At 45.3% G+C, this 18,042-nt stretch overlaps 1 protein-coding gene across 1 annotated transcript in view; it reads right to left on the reverse strand.

Moving 5' to 3' along the window:
* Window positions 1–11,191, reverse strand: part of LOC121063045 (ceramide transfer protein-like) — a 168,768-nt gene extending 157,577 nt beyond the window's left edge. Inside the window, exons 1-2 of the mRNA XM_040543342.1 lie at window positions 11,096–11,191; window positions 279–413 (exon numbers count right to left, since the gene is read on the reverse strand). Of these exons, the coding sequence (XP_040399276.1) occupies window positions 279–413; window positions 11,096–11,191 (231 nt within the window). The remainder of the gene's footprint in view (window positions 1–278; window positions 414–11,095) is intronic.
* Window positions 11,192–18,042: the final 6,851 nt, after the last annotated feature.

Raw genomic sequence — 18,042 nt, forward strand, 5'->3', positions numbered from 1 at the left:
CACCTCCACAGGGAAATGATACCCCTATATACCCATAGAAACCTCTAGCTTAACAAAGACGAAAAGCTGATTACTGCATTCTCAAGTGAAAACAGCTTGTTTTCTTATTAGAAACTCCTTGCCCTGCTCCACAGTGTTGCACTGATATCACTAAATGTTAAATGACCTAATAGAATTAATTTATCATAACCATATTTGCTTTCAGGTTTACATCTAAAACCTACAAATATATAACACCCCAAAACATGATAAGACGGCAATACTGAAAGAGTACTTACTGTCATCGCAGCCTTGCTCAGACAAATTGAGCCTCTGCAGCCATACTCTGTTTCATCTTCAGACTTGTAATAACTGAGCGTGTTGGTTTTCAGAACTACCCATCGATCCTGCCACCCGTGAATGTAGTTGGTCCACTGCAAAATAAATAAGTAATCTAATAGAAAAATACTGATAAAATTCAGTTTTGTTGATATTTCTCAGGCTTTCGAGCACCAGGAGAAAAATAAGCAATTTTTTTTTTTAATCTCTTCCCAGTTGAGAACTTAACTTCTACCCAGAGCTCTTAAAATCACTTCGGCAAACCACTAAAGTAAGGTACTAAAAACCAGTTGTTTCAAATGAACAGTTAGATAACAGATGTCTTGATTGCAACTGTGTTGCCAAGGCCAGTTCAAATAAAGGTACCAAACATACTGATGACATAAATTGAGGAAAGGGGTGGGGCAGGGAAACAAACATTAATCACTAAGTTCAGTTTAGCCATCTGATTAAAAACCTGTAGTTAGACAAAAAGCCAAACTTAAGCGGAACATGAAATAATTTCTTCTATATAAAAGATAATTTCTACAGAAACGATATTACTAAAGCATTTAGTTCTTTTCATATAAGCACATACATGCCATTATCCCACCATCGTAGTGTATACAACTATTATAGCATCTACAGTAATCAGTTCTTTATTAATTTAATACTGCCCACAGATACTGCTTTAAGTTTATAACCACTTTATCATTAAGAAGATACTTGCCTATCAGCAGACATCCAATCATCCTGTTATTCAGATTTTTCTAGACCCCACATTCACACATGGAATGAAACTGGAACAAGTCCTGGATTCATCATACAAAGATCTAGTTAGAAGTGACTAATAAAGGTCTGATTATGAATAATCTTCTACATGCAGCATCTTCCCAGCACAACTGAACTGCACTTTGTAGAAGCATACATCACTGACAGAGCATCACGACTATTCTCTAACTCTGGCTACACAGTGGTGCTTGGTCTTCAATCACTTTCAGTGCAAAAATTATGGAAACAGGAAAACAAAAGCACTGAAAACTGTGATATTATGCAAGCATTTCTTTGACCATGTACGACACCCGGAGGAATCCAAGACAGAATATGTGTGTCAAGTCTCCCTCAGGGGAAGAAGGGGAACACAGACAACAGGGGACAGGACCAAATCCTATTAAATGAGGAAGAGGCAGGAGGCTACTGGGGACCTGGCGTGTTTTTAACCATTGCACCAGGTGATCAAAATTACTCATTGACTACACAAGCTGACCATTAGGCCAGCAGCGTAGACTCACAAGAAAGAGAAGATACCCTTGTTACTAAGACCTCAGGGTTCTCCAATTTGGTTGCATCTGTGCAAAAAGCAGCCTGCATACAAGTGATGTATGAGAGGGTTGTATTAAGGAGATACCCGATGCTAGCCCCTGTTGATCCAGCAAGGTTAACTCCCCTTATCCATGGTCTCCCAGATAGCTAATATCCAGGACCGCATACAAACTGCCCGTGCTATGAATGCTGCCGTGGCTGCTGCACAGCCTCCACCGGAGCAGGTCCCTGTAACTACCTGGAGTGAGTTTGTGCGAGAGGTAGTGAATTATGGCTGGGTCGGATCGATCACTGGAAAACCACCCGAACCTCCTCGACTGGTTCACCAGGTCCATACCACTGAGCTTAAGCCAGAATTCAAGCCAAAGTTTGACAAGGAACGTAACGACCTTTGGCATAAAGCCTTGGCATTAGGGGTACCAGGACAGCCACTGTATGGTACATCCACCACTAACCTCAGAACTCTGGTACAATCACTGAGCCAAAGATTAATTCAGCAGGGAGAAGTCAGCCGACAGAAGATGACAGATCAATTCCTATTAGATCTGTGCCTTCGGCCCCACAACAGAATCTAATTGATTTAGCAGATACCCTGACAAAAAGCTTGCATCCCCGGGCAGGGCAGTGAGCCACCCTGCCTTGCGGGTGTTAGCTATATGATGGCTCTGATAAACACTAGGAACCTGTCATTCCTATCCCAATAGGACCGAAGGAGATTTTTGTAGATTTCCTTATTGACGCGGGGGCACAAATGTCAGTAATTACTAATGAAACACCAGAGGACCTGAACATTAAGTCTGGTCACCGTAAAGTAAAATTTACAGGGATTGATGGAATCATAAAGGAATGCCCTACAGCTAAAATTGCCTTGTGGCTCACAGGTGAAAAGAAACTGACCCGTGCTGAAGTACTGGTTGGTGCTGCTAAGATCAATATTTTAGGGTTTGATTTGTTGTATGGCAGAACATGGAAACTCCCCGATAGGTTGGTCTGGAGTTTCGCAGGGCGAGGTGATGGGGAAATAGCGTGGTTTGAAGAGGATGAACCTAAATCTATAAATTTGTTAGAAACACCTGTACCCTTACTCCCCTCTAAAATCACCAATGTTCGGCAATATCCATTGCCAGCAGCAGCACTTACGAGGGTTGACGGGGTTGACGGGGTGGTGACAGAATTGGAAAAGAGAGACATCATTAGAAGGACTCATTTGCCTTACAATTCACCAGTGTGTCCAGTAAAGAAAGCAACCGGGGGATAGCGTTTCACAGTTGATTATCGACAGTTTTAAATGCTAATACTGCGCCTTTAACCACCGCGGTCCCAAACGTCGCAGAAAGAGTGACATTGATACAAGTGGCTGCTCATCCCTGGATGGATGCTTTAGATGTTAAAGATGTGTTTTTCATGATTCCTCTCCTTGAGCAGGATAAAGCGCAGTTTGCTTTTACATGGAGGGGGACCCAGTATACTTTTAACAGGCTTCCACAAGGATATAAACATTCCCCCACGATTGCTCACAACGCTTTGGCTAAGGTCTTAGCAGAAATTCCTGTTCCACAGACATTACAATATACCAGTATATTGATGACATCCCGATGGGGGAAAGAGCCGAGAAAGTGTAAGAGACACAGTGGAAAGCATTCAGGAAACACTAATTGAATTAGGATTGGAAATTCCAGACTCAAAGTGACAGGGACCAGGGCAAGAGATTAAATTCCTGGGAGTCTGGTGGCTTAAAGGAGCCGCTTCTATTCCTCCCGACACCCTAGAAAAAATAGAACAGGGACAGAGCCCCTCTAGCACAAAGGAATTACAACAAGTTTTGGGAGTTTTTGGTCAACGGTGCCAACATACTCCTGGCTTTTCCATTATTGCTTGACCCTTATACAATTTGCTCAAAAAGGGAAAATCATGGGAATGGACTGAACAGCATACAAATGCATTAGAATTGTTAATAAAAGAACTGAGGCTATTCCAATAGCTTGGTCCTATACACCCAACCGACCCTATCCACGTAGAATGGGGGTTTAGTGAACATGGTTCTCGTTGCAACCTATGGCAAAAAGGGCCAGAAGGGCCAGAAAGACCACTGAAATTTAGCTCCCACTCTTTCAACAATACCAAAGGAGATATTCGGATCTTGAAGATGGGTTTGCTGTCTCTAGTCAGAGCGGTAAAGCGGGTGGAACAGATAAGAAGAGAGCAGGGCGTGATCATTTGGGGATCTTTCTGCATCCTAGATGTAGTCCGTAAGGGTACAGCACCGCCTGCTGGTATTGCTCAGAAACCCACGGTTCGTAAGTAGTATGCTTATCTGGAAGGAATTGATAAAATAGGTAGAATAGAATCATTAAGGTTGGAAAAGACCTCCAAGATCATCTAGTCCAACCATCACCCTACTACACGTGTCATCCACTAAACCATGTCCCTAAGCACCACGTCCAACCTTTCCTTGAACACCCCTGGCCCAGTTTCAGTTAGGACAGAGTTAATTTTCCTCCTAGTAGCTGGTAGGGTGCTATGTTTTGGATTAGGATGAGAAGAGTGCTGATAACATGCTGATGACGCTTTCCATCACACTGCTGTGTTTGTTCAATTCCATCAATTCATTCGTCATTATCTACGTGGCTGTTACTGTGATACCAATAATAAGACATTGACATACAGCAATGACAGTAGTGATGACATACAGAATTTGATAATAATTAACGTAATAAAATTAAACTCATGGGCTATTCTCACCCAGTATTAAATCCCCCTGAGGTACACATCGGACCTCCCCATTCTTTTGCATTACCCACCAAGTGCATCCATCCAGGTCCTTGAGCAAAAGCAATCACACGAATGGGTTTGCCTTTGACTGCGGCAGAAATAGCCCAGACTGTCTTCCCCAGCATGTTTCTTACGTGCACTACAGGGACTTTATCCCCTTCTACAGTTCGTAACAGGTTTGATTGGGCAGGTGCGGCTCAGCTAGCAGATCCTCTAGTGTTGACTAACCAGGTGGCCTGATCTAAAGCCAGCTGGATGGCTTTCACTTCTGCAAAGTGACTCGATTCACTTCCTCCTTCAGCAGCTTCTGCAACTTGTTGTCTAGGACTCCATATAGCAGCCTTCCACCTACCATGCTTTCCCACAGTACGACAGGACCCATCAGTGAACAGGGCATATTGCTTCTCATTTTCTGGTAGCTTATTGTACAGTGGGCCTTCTTCAGTACAGGCCACCTACTCTTCCGGGGATATCCCAAAATATTTGCCTTCTGGCCAGTCCATAATCACTTCCAGGATTCCTGGGTGACTGGGGTTTCCTATTCGAGCCTGCTGAGTAATCAGTGCAACCCACTTGCTCCATGTAGCATCAGTTGCATGATGTGTAGAGGGGACCCTTCCTTTGAACATCCAGCCCGGTACCGGCAGTCGGGGTGCCAGGAGGAGCTATGCTTCAGTACCGACCACTTCCGAAGCAGATCGAACTCCCTCATATGCTGTCAATATCTCTTTTTCGGTTGGAGTGTAGCGGGCCTCAGATCCTCTGTATCCCCGACTCCAAAACCCTAGTGGTCGACCTCGAGTTTCCCCAGGTTCTTTCTGCCAGAGGCTCCAGGTGGGGCCATTGTCCCTGGCTGTCGTGTAGAGCACATTCTTTACATCTGGTTCTGCTCAGAGTGACCCAAGGACTACTGCATGAATTATCTTCTATTTATTTTGTTCAAAGGCTTGTCATTTCTCGGGGCCCCGTTTCAGAACGTTCTTCTTAAGGGTTACTTGATAGAGCAGGTTTACAATCAGACTGTAATTTGGAATGTGCATTCTCCAAAACCTCACGACACCTAGGAAAGCTTGTGTTTCCTTTTTGCTAATTGGTGGAGACATAGCTGTTATTTTACTGATCACATCCATTGCGATTTGACGACGTCCGTCTTCCTGTTTTATTCCTAAAAACTGGATCTCTCGTGCAGGTCCTTTAACTTTATTTTGTTTTATGGCAAAACCAGCCTACAGAAGGATTTGGACTATTTTCTTCCCTTTCTCAAAAAATTCCTCTGCAGTGTCACCCCACACAATGATGTCATCAATGTACTGCAGGTGTTCAGGAGCTTCCCTCTGTTCCAGTCCAGAATCTTGGAAGTGATTGTGGACTGGCCAGAAGGCAAATATTTTGGGCTATCAATGGAGGAGGAGGTGGCCCGTGCTGAAGAAGCCCCACTGTACAACAAGCTACCAGAAAATGAGAAGAAATATGCCCTGTTCCCTGATGGGTCCTGTCGTATTGTGGGAAAGCATCGGAGATGGAAAGCTCCTGTATGGAGTCCTACACGACGAGTTGCAGAAGCTGCTGAGGGAGAAGGCAAATCAAGTCACTTTGCAGAAGTGAAAGCCATCCAGCTGGCTTTAGATATTGTTGAATGAGAAAAGAGACCAGTTCTCTATCTCTATACTGATTCATGGATGGTAGCAAATGCCCTGTGGGGGTGGTTACAGTACTGGAAGCAGAACAACTGGAAGCTCAGGGGCAAACCCATCTGGGCTGCTGCATTGTGGCAAGATATTGCTGCCCGGGTTGGGAACCTGGTTGTAAAGGTACGCCATTTAGATGCTCACGTACCCAAGAATCGGGGCACTGAAGAACATCAGAACAACCAGCAGGGGAATCAGGCTGCTAAGATTGAAGTGGCTCAGGTGGACCTGGACTGGGTGAATTATTTATAGCTTGATGGGCGCATCACACCTCAGGCCATCAAGGCAGGGATGCAGCATACAGATGGGCTCGTGATCGAGGGGTGGACCTGACCATGGACACTATAGCACAGGTTATTCATGATTGTGAAACATGTGCTGCAATCAAGCAAGCCAAATGGTCAAAGCCTCTTTGGTATGGAGGACGATGGCTGAAATACAAATATGGGGAGGCCTGGCAGATTGATTACATCACACTCCCCCAAACCTACAACGGCAAGCGACACGTACTTACCATGGCGGAAGCAACCACCAGGTGGCTGGAAACATATCCTGTGCCCCATGCCACCACCCGGAACACTCTCCTGGGCCTTGAAAAGCAAGTCTCATGGAGACATGGCACCCCAGAAAGAACTGAGTCAGACAATGGGACTCATTTCCGAAACAACCTTATAGACACTTGGGCCAAAGAACATGGTATTGAGTGGGTGTATCACATCCCCTATCATGCACCAGCCTCCGGGAAAGTTGAACGATACAATGGATTGTTAAAGACTACACCGAAGGCAATGGGTGCTGGGACATTCAAACATTGGGATACACATTTGGCAAAGGCCACCTGGTTAGTCAGTACTAGGGGATCTGCCAACCGAGCCGGACCTGCCCAATCAAAACTGTTATTTACTGTAGAAGGGGATAAAGTTCCTGTAGTGCACGTAAGAAACATGCTGGGGAAGACAGTCTGGGCTATTTCTGCCGCAGTCAAAGGCAAACCTATTCGTGGGTCCCGTTGCTTTTGCTCAGTGACCTGGATGCACTTGGTGGGTAATGCAAAAGAATGGGGAGGTCGTGTGTGTACCTCAAGGGAATTTAATACTGGGTGAGAATAGCCCATGAGTTGAATTGTAGTATGTTAATTATTATATAATACTGTATGCCATCACTACCGTGATTGCTATATGTCAATGTCCTATTAATGGTATCACAGTAACAGCCACGCAGATAATGATGAATGAATTTTGATAGAATTGTACAAGCACAGGAGTGTGATGGAACGAGAACGGGCTTCAACGTGTGATGATCCAACACCACACACCATCTATTCTGCCTTGAAAGACTGCTGTGACAGATGAGCCCGAAGTCAGTCACGGACTATGCAAACTCAGTGGACATTCTATATACCAGTGATGAAAATGGTGATTACTTGGAATGTATTGGAAAGGGTATAACCTGAGTATGACATAAATGGTATGGAATAAGGGGTGGATATCTGTCCTGGTTTCAGCTAGGATAGAGTTAATTTTCCTCCTAGTAGCTGGTAGGGTGCTATGTTTTGGATTAGGATGAGAAGAGCGCTGATACCATGCTGATGTTTTAATTGTTGCAGAGCAGTGCTTACACCAAGCCAAGGACTCTTCAGCTTCTCGCTCTGTCCTGCCAGCGGGCAGGCTAGGGGTGCAACAGGAGCTGGGAGGGGACAGACCCAGGACAGCTGACCCAAACTGGCCAAAGGGGTATTCCATACCATCTGACATCATGCTAAAGAATATATAGGGGTGGCTAGCCGGGGTGGGGGGGGCCGGCTGCTCGGGGATAGGCTGGGCATCGGTCAGCGGGTGGTGAGCAAGTGCACTGTGCATCACTTGTTTCGTACACATTATTATTAGTAGTACTATTATCATTATTATTAATATTTTTCTTTTATTTTCTGTCTTAATAAACTGTCTCTATCTCAACCCACAGGCTTCATTTTCCTGATTCTCTTCCCCATCCCAGAGAGGGAGGGGGGAGGGTGATCCTACGGCTGTGTGATGTTTAGCTGCCGGCCGGGTTAAACCACAACAACGTAGTCCCCCCAAAGCATCTGTGGGCACCAATAAGCCCACTCCAGAGCAAGTACACCTCAAAGTGTCTGTGGCCATGGAGAAGTTTGTGCCGCAGCAGGTACACCTTGCAGTCTCTGTGAATAAGACCACAACACAGTAGGTGTCTGAAGGGACCATGGCCAATGGAAAAGGCTGCACCAGAGCAGGTACACCTCGAAGCAGCTGTGGTTGTGGATAAGTCCATGCCACAGCAGGTATACCTCTGAAGAGTTTGTGGCCTGTTATAAAGTCCACATAAGAGCTGGCTTCAACGTGTAACAATCCAACACCATTCATCATCTCTGCTGCCCCAAAGGATTGTTATGACAGATGGAGCCCAAAGTCATGGACTAAAACTCAGACATTTTAGAAGGATGGCCCACAGACTAAGGGAATTATATCTGTGTGTATATATCAAAAGACAGGAAAGGTAGTGCTGATTAATTTGGATGTATTAGAAAGCGTAGGACCTGAGCATGATGTAAATGGTATGGAATAAGTGGTAGATACTGTCCTGGTTTCAGCTGGGATAGAGTTAATTTTGTTCCTAGGGAAAAAAAAAAAAAAATGGGGAGTTGGCAGGGAGACAGGGACACAGACATCAGGGCTGCTGCTGCTTGGGGATTGGCGAGCAATTGCATTGTGCATCACTTGCTTTGTATATTTTTATCATCATCGTCATTATTATTTTCCCTTCCTTTTCTGTCCTATTAAACTGTCTTTATTTCAACCCACGAGTTTTACCTTTTTTCCCGATTCTCTCCCCTATCCCGCTGTGGGGGGAGTGAGTGAACACCTGTGTGGTGCTTAGCTGCCTGCCAGGTTAAACCACAACAACATGACACGAATTCAAAGGCTCATTAAAGTATACTGGGTAGAAAAAAAGGTTTTAGCAGACAAAAGACCATTGATTAAAGCATCTGGATTCTTGTGCATCAAGACAGACATTTCCATGTCAAAGTTCACTGTATCTACCTTAAAATTGTGAGTAGGAAATACAGTGGTGAAAAGTATAAAGTTTTGAAACATTTAGAGACCAGTAAAATGTACTTCTAATACACCTCTTACCAAATTACTCCATTTCCTTCAAATCTCTTTACTGAAAGGACAAAAGAGCTGAAACACTACTAAGCATACAGAGAACTGCAGCCTATTTTTAATGATTTACAGTTTTATTAAACACAGCAAGTTTTTAAAAATAAATATTTGCTTAGTACAAGTTTGGTATGCTACCATTTCATTTTAACCATCTCATGTATTATCGAGGCATCAACTAGCAAAATGTAAAGTTATCCATCAAGTACATTCACTGCAACAAGTTCTACCATATTTGACTATTCAGATTACATCCCCTGTATTCTTACAGGAAAGGCAGCATCAGCTATGCTCAGCATAATCAACTAGAAAAATATGAAGTTTGCACATATCCATGCTACAGAATTTCATAAGAAGACATGGTTTCACCTGCTACTCCAGTAAGAAACAGCACCCACTCTTAAAGTACTTATTTCACCAACATAAAAATCAATTACATTGCACATTTTCTAATTATTAGAATCATCTAATCAAAGGAAAGCTTCACAAAGAACAAAATCAAACTACGCTACTAAATCAAAACATCACATTTTAACTGCTGTACCATCTCATGTCTGTGTCATCCTCTCCCTCCCCCATCCACTATAGATGACAAGATCTCACAGATGAGAGCCAAGGCCCTCCTTTGCTCCTAACCATTCCTCCCATTTCCAGGCTTAGAAACATTTCAGACTGGTAAGAGTTCACAGAGTCCCTCACAAAAAGCAGAAAACTGGCCTCATTATGACTGTTTTCTTAGCATCCAGGGCCAGTTTATGATCTCAGTATCCCATGACCTGTGCATTCTACACTGTCTGATGCCTGGCCTTATCACATAGGACAAGAAAGAAATTCAAAAATATAGTGCTTTAATTTTAGAGATATTGTAATATTATTCTGAAGATACTTTCTGCAAAGTATTTCTGCTTTCAAACTTAGTAATTCAATATACAACTTTAAAATTGTCCTACAAATAAAATTTCCCAGTATTACCCAATGCATACTTTCAAGTCCCCTTATTTCCAGTAATAAACGAACAAAATAAACGTTATTTTAAAAAAATGGAAACAAACTTTAGTGCTGTTCTCCTTCCTCTCCTCCCCATCTCCCATACCGCTTGCTGCAGGAGTGTTTTTTTGCACTGTTTTGGTACTTGGACTAAAAGCTGTGCCACTCCCGTGTCGACTTCTGGGAAGCGACGTGCGCGCACAGCACCATCTACTTTCAGGGGCTCCCCGGGAGCGAAGCTAGGAACCCTGGCCCCGGCAGCGCCCCGCACCCGGCTAGGAACCTGATGAACGGAGGAGACACCCTCCCTGCACACCCCTAGCCGTGCCCTCACGGATCATGCTCTCCAGAAAACACAACAGGCAGTAGTGAGAAGGGGGCTGAAGCCGCTCCTGCGGCTCTCCCCTAGGAAGGGCTTCATCACGCCGCCTTTCGGGGGTGGGTAAGGACGCCAGGCCCTGTGCAAAGGCGGGGAGAAGGTAAGTGAGCCCCCCGGCCCAGCGGAGACGAATACATGCCGATACCCCCACCTGAGGGAGAGGGAGGGGGCGCGGGTGTATGGCGCCGAAGCGGCTCTACGGCAGGCTCCCCGCGGTCAGGTGGCAGCTGCCTCGGCCGTGACAGCACCTCCCGCCGGAGCGCCCGTGCTCGACTACCCACCAGGCCTCTTCGTTGGTAGAGATGGAGCCCCGGCCTGATCCTTCATAGCAGCAGGAGAGAAGTGGATGGGGCTGACAACCCTCATCCAGCTGAGCTCTAATGGGGGATGGGAGGGCGGGAACCCGATGTAGAGAGGGGAACCAAGAGGCCGCTAGGCATACGCTGCGGTGAATGGGAGAAGCGCCTTACCTTGCTGAGCACCCCGCAGAGCTCAACAGGCAGCCCAAGTTCAGTCTCGGGGTCCCCTTCAGAGCCTGAGGAATTCCAACTCTGATTGTCTGACATGGAGACCTAAGCCGCAGCCACTGCCGAGCAAGGAAGAGCCGAGCAGCTCCCGCCCAAAGCAGACTCAGTCTCCTCCTACCGAAGGGAAGAGAGTGGCGGCTGGGGGGGAACCTGAGCGACACAGCTCCGCTCGCGCCTGCTAGTAACCGCTAGCATCAAGACACAGAGGCTTGAGCTTTCCTCTCAACATAACCCCGTGGCCTCAGCCTACAGCAAGAGCTACAATATAGAGATGGCGAAGGGTGTGTGAGTGCGTGCCAGCCTACCACACACGCCACTCAGAACAGAGCGGCGGCTGGTACCATCATCATCTTACACAAAGTGAGTATGCTCTGCCACTATTTATGAGCTCCATCCCTCAGACTCATTCCTGGCCGCGCGCTGTCTGCTGGGAGTTGCAGTTTTCCAGAGTTTCTGGTCCTTGTTGAGCATCGTGTGCAAGTGATGCACAATGCAATTGCTCACCACCAGCTGACCGATGCTCAGTGTATCCTTGAGCAGCCGGTCCCCCCCACCCCGGCCAGCCAACCCATATTAATTGTTCAGCATGACGTCAGATGGTATGGAATACCCCTTTGGCCAGTTGGGTCAGCTGTCCTGGGTCTGTCCCCTCCCAGCTCCTGCTGCACCCCTAGCCTGCCCGCTGGCAAGACAGAGCGAGAAGCTGAAGAGTCCTTGGCTTGGTGTAAGCACTGCTCTGCAACAATTAAAACATCAGCATGGTATCAACATTATTCTCATCCCAAATCCCAAACAGCACCCTACCAGCTACTAGGAGGAAAATTAACTCTATCCTAGCTGAAACTGTTATCATTCACAAAGACACATAATCCACAAAGTGATTATATGAAGGTGCTAGAAGCTAGGGGCATGCCTGCCCAAATCTAACTTCGTCCGATTTGTTCACTCACGTTCTCTTTTATCTCCTAAAATATTACATATGCATTAAGTTTTACAACACATATATGCATATTCATTTCCTAGCTCCGCCTAGCCCTGCTTCGTATGCTAATTATCTTATCAGTCCTTCTGCGCTTGCGTAGTACTCTCTGGTGGTCGTCGGGTGGACGTCGGGATGAAGTAAGATGTCTTCATCAGAGCTGAACTTTTTACCTTTTCTTCTTGCGCATGCTCTCTGAGCCCTTGGTCTCAGTCCAAACCATAAGGTTGGTTTGACCCAGTTCCCTGGGGTCCGAGGCGCCCCTGTTATCTAGATGTCTTGCAAGTTTGGCATTCTTTTAGTCCTCCTCCTTACTCCTCATCATGAATCTGTGCAGCCTTCCATCTCTGATGCTTTCCCACAATACGAAAGGCCCCTCAGTGAACAGGGCATATTTCTTCTCATTTTTCTGGTAGCTTGTTGTACAGTGGGGCTTCTTCAGCACGGGCCACCTCCTCCTCCATTGATAGCCCAAAATATTTGCCTTCTGGCCAGTCCATAATCACTGCCAAGATTCTTGGGCGACTGGGTTTCCTATTCGAACCCGCTGAGTAATCAGTGCAACTCGCTTACTCCATGTAGCATCAGTTGCATGATGTGTAAAGGGGCCTTTCCTTTGAGCATTCAGTCCAGTACCAGCAGTCGGGGGTGCCAGGAGGAGCTGCGCTCAGTACCGACCACTTCCGAAGCAGATCGAACTCCTTCATATGCTGCCAATATCTCCTTTTCGGTTGGAGTGTAGCGGGCCTCAGATCCTCTGTATCCAAAACCCCAGGGGTCGAACTCGAGTTTCCCCAGGTTCTTTCTGCCAGAGGCTCCAGGTGGGGCCATTCTCCCCGGCTGTGGTGTAGAGCACATTCTTTACATCTGGTCCTGTTCAGACTGGCCCAAGTGCTACTGCATGAATTATCTCCTGTTTAATTTGTTCAAAGGCTTGTCGTTGCTCGGGGCCCCATATTGTCCTAGCTAATTCCAGAACAATAATAAACTTTTTTTTTTTCTAGAGCTCTATCTGAGATGTATATTCTTGCCAATAGTTATGGGAGGTGAGAGATTTGCAGAAAGGGTTGGGGTGTGGAGGAAGGTAGTGAAGGTAGGACTTGTGTAATTTATGAATAGATATAGTGGGTTGGGAAGGACTGAAGTTTTGTGCTGGCTCATCTTTCTCCTGATTGCTTGGAGGGGAAAAAAGTTTAATAGTTTTAGTTGAGGAAAACTTTGGAATCTGTACTCCTGGTTGTATCATAAGATTGTTGCTGTTAAATTGTATTTTCTCTGACTGCCTCCCTGTGACAAATATTTTGTAGTCTTTCCATGTTTGAAAGTTTTCAGCTAAAAATAAATAATATTAGTACCAGCTCGAAGTCTTTGGTATAAAGATATTTACAATGAATGTAAATTTGCCTCACTGAGAGCGAATGGTAAAGCAGCATCAAAGCACCTTAAACAATTTCGATTTCTTAAACAGTTTTATTTCTTAAATGACAGTCACAAGCACTTTAGTATTTGTGTAATCACTGGAATGCACAGAAAACTTTATGCAAGTCTACTGTGGGTGCTATTTTTGACAAATTTCTAACAAATAAGTATTTGAGAAACTGTTCTTTGATTCACCAACTGTTTGGAAAGAAACCAAGGTTTTTATTTAGTGTCTGTTATAATGTATTGCTTCTGTTAAGTAGGGTGGATAAGCTGTGTATATTGATATGCACATCAACAGTTTATAGTTCTTGTCTGTAGTATGTTAATGATGTTAAGTGGCATAACCTTTAAAGGCAGTCTTTTTTTTCCTCCTCTGAACTGTGAATTAACTTTATTCTGATTGAGGGCAGGAAGTGAAGAGACATGTCTGAGCAAAGCCTTTTGGCAATGGCAACAGTGTGTATTCACATAGTCATTCACTCTCATACTCTCTGTCCAGGACTGTCCCTTTGGTTCCAGCAGTAGCTATGTGGTTTTTGTTTGTTTGTCTTTTTAATTAAAGATTATGGATTGATTTAAACAGGTATTAAAACCAAGACTTTTTTTTTGAAAATACTGAGTTAGCTGTTACTTGAAAAATAGTTCCATTCAGCTGTGTCAGCTTGGGTAGCTGGAATTTGCACTTCTGTGAATTCTGGCCTGGTTTTCTCTTCAGCAGTATTTGTTTATCATACTTCAGCTGATGACAATTATAAAATACCTAATTTTTCTTAGGAGATTCTGTATTCTAGGGAACTAATGTGCTATTATATTAATGAGACCGAGAATAGTGAAATAGTATCAGTTTTGCACGTATTAGTAGGGAACTTGGTGCTTAATGTTGTATGTACGTGCTAATAACACTGTTTGCGCAGTTCCTCCTGCCAGCTCTATTGTAAATCACTACAGGATTAAAACTGGCAGGAGCATTCTCCTCAGTGCTGTTAAGAAACCAAGGTTCTAATAAATATCAACCCCTGTGGTTGAAAAGGATTGAGCAGGTAGGTCAGAAGGACAATCTCATGCTTGCTTGCACACATCTTTGGTGGTGGTTTCTCCTGCTGAGAAGCAGAGACTCTAGAACAGCTAATATTTAAATCATTATGGGAGAACATACTGTTTATAAGGAAATGAGAGTTAAGGAGTTCGTTAAATTTGACCCTATCAGATAAAACATTTTCTTGCCAAATGAATACTCAGTAAAGAGAGGTGCACTTATTGACAGAGTATGTAATGTAATATTACTTTTTCAGGATAAAATACTTAATCTGTCCAAGTAATGTATAAGTCAAGTAATTGATTTATAATCGATAAATAATGTATAATTAGTAATTGATAAATAATGTATAAATCAAGTAAATTTCTTACCATTACTAGCGCCTGATCTGATTGTGGCACCTGTGACAGGGTGGAATTCATATTTTTGTAATGTTTTATTATGGGCGGTACCTCTTTGTGAGGAAAGGGTAATGATAGGTGAGTCATTACGTAAAGTGCCTTTCCCAACCTGTTCTGTGGTGTTTCCTGGGTGTCTCCCCCTTTTTGTTTATTTGGCAGTGTTTTCAAGGTGCGATGTCTGAAATGTGCCTGTACCAGCAGCCCTTTAGATTGCAGCGATGATTCACTGAAACCAAGTTTGAAGAGAACTGCAGTCATATCCACACCACTTGACACAGCCAGGTAGAAGATTCCTAGAGATACTAATGAAATTCCAACATGGAGTGAAACCCCTACAGCACCAGATTCTTTGAAAACTTTTTTCAGCTGCTGGGATTTATTGAGTTTGTGTTCACTGCTGAGATCTGTGGCTGCCTTTTCAGGGGATCCACTGAATACTCAGTAAAGAGAGGTGCACTTATTGACAGAGTATGTAATGTAATATTACTTTTTCAGGATAAAATCCTTAATCTGTCCAAGTAATGTATAAATCAAGTAGAATTAAATCAAATGCACTAGTGGACTTTGTAGTGCAACCTTTTAAATATCAGAGATGTTAAAAAATATTCTACTGGGGTTTGGTGGTTTTACTCGGGTGGGTGGCCAAGCTCCACCACAACCGCTCTCTCACTCCCTCTCCTCAAAGAGGAACAGGGAGAAAATACGATGAAAAGGGCTCAAGGGCTGAGATAAGGATGGGGAGATCGCTCAACAATTATCGTCATGGGCAAAACAGACTCAGAGTAGGGAGACAGTAAGATTTTTTGCCTATTACTAACAAGCTAGAGAAGTGAGAAACAAAGGAAAGGAAGCAAAACAACCTTCCACCCATCCACCCTCTTCCACCTCCTCCCCCAGAGTGGCGCAGAGGAACAGGGGAATGGGGGTTGCAGTCAGTCTATAGCGCTTCTTCGCCGCCGCTCCTTCTCGGTCACTCTCGTCCCCTGTGCTGTGGGGTCCCTCCCACGGGCTGCAGTCCTTGCTGAACTGATCCGGCGTGGGCTTCCCACAGGCAGCAGCTCTTCAAGAACAGATATGGGTCCGTACCACGGGGTCCATCCCTCAGGAGCAAACTGCTCCAACCTGGGTCCCCCACAGGCAGCAGCTCCTGCCAGGTCACCTGCTCCTGCATGGTCTTCTCTCCACGGGCTACAGGTCCGGCCCAGAATCTGCTCTGGCGGGGGTCCTCCACAGGCCGCAGCCATCGTTGGTGCAGGTCCGCCTGCCCAACGTGGTCTCCTCCACGGGCTGCAGTGTGGAACCCTGCTCCACTGTGGTACTCCATGGGCTGCAGGGGGACAGCCTGCTTCACCATGGTCCTCACCACAGGCCGCAGGGTGAAGGGATGCAAGACACGGACTCCTGATGGCTCTTGAACAGGAGACATTTATTGCCCTTTTTTCACTACGACATATACTTTCCCTGTAACCCCATGCGCTGTCCACGTGCCCGAATCGGTCATACAATTGGTTAGAGACCCTCAGACACGTGCCTCGAGCCAGCCAGCAATTGGCCACTGCCCAAATCTCATCTTTAACACTGTAGCCAATTACTTTATCTCGACCTTGCTCAAGTTTTTGTTTCTACTGCTTGGTTCCTCATTATCTCTAATTCAGGGGCGTGTGAAACAGCGCAAAGCCACCTGAGAATTCCTTTCCCACAATTCCCCCTTTTTTATTTTTGATCAACCAAACGCTTTCTACAGATTTTCCTTTCAAGCACCGCAGGCATTGCAATAAGCAAGGTACAATAAGCAACAGGGTGAAAGTCACATGCAGAATTACGATTGTAAAGTAGCGTGCCTACTAGAATCTACATCAGTCAACAAGCCACTAAGCGCTAGGGATGTTGCTTCGCAGCGATGCTGCTTCTCACTCGCACAGCACAATCACACAATCACGCAAAGAGGCCTCTTGCACTTCTCATTCATACCACAAGAAAATATCACTTAAAATAACTTGTCCGCGGCTTCAGGAGGTCCTTGTCTACTCCCGTGGTGAGTGGCTGAGAGTGGGGCCCCTCCGAGGAAAATGCTCAGGGTGCACCTAGTGGTGTCCGTTCCACAGTCGATCCCACAGCTGAACAGAGCGCTCCTGGCACAAGGAATGATGCTATTATAGTTTTGTATAATTACAGCAAAGAGATGCATTGCAATAAGGAGCAAGTGTGGCATTGACCATTTGTTTCATGGTTTGGTTTTGTCCATGTAATTGAACCTTACACATGCTGTTGTTACGCATCCCAGGATATCTAATTCCTGTGGCTCTAGGGTGCTTGCAGTAAGTAGACAGTCCAGTCTTTGTTATCTGCCGGGATCCCCACCAAACATGTCCCGAACGGGTCGTTAGCACTAGCCAGGGACAGGCACATCGCTTCTTGTCCTGTCAAGTTGGCGAGGTTGACCCAGATGTTGCAGCGTGGTTGGATGGAGACCCAGGGCTGGCAATAACCGATGACAGCGGCGATTGTGAGGAGGAGGCCGACCATGGCCTTATTCCCCTTGCTGGTACCCATCTTGGTCCGTGACCTGTGGAGACACAAGCATACCCTCGACCCCAAGTTATTAGGATGGGATCCCTCCCAAAGACCTGTATTTAAATTTCTTACCATTACTAAGGCCTGCTCTGATTGTGGCACCTGTGACAGCGCGGATTCATATTTTTGTAATGTTTTATTATGGGCGGTACCTTTGTGAGGAAAGGGTAATGATAGGTGATTCATTACGTAAAGTGCCTTTCCCAACCTGTTCTGTGGTGTTTCCTGGGTGTCTCCCCCTTTTTATTTATTTGGCAGTGTTTTCAAGGTGCGATGTGTGCGCTCAACAATGGCTTGACCCATGGGGGAATGAGGAATGCCTGTGATGTGTCAGATACCCCAAGTTTGAAAAAAGGTTTGAAGGGAGTGACTACCATAGGCGGGGCCACTGTCGGGTTTTATTTCTTTTGGGATGCCTAGCGCTGCGAAAGCGACACGGAAGTGAGCCTGGACATGGTGGCTAGTTTCACCTGCCGCA

Source organism: Cygnus olor, assembly GCF_009769625.2.
Source record: "Cygnus olor isolate bCygOlo1 chromosome W unlocalized genomic scaffold, bCygOlo1.pri.v2 SUPER_W8, whole genome shotgun sequence".
Taxonomy (NCBI): Eukaryota; Metazoa; Chordata; class Aves; order Anseriformes; family Anatidae; genus Cygnus; species Cygnus olor.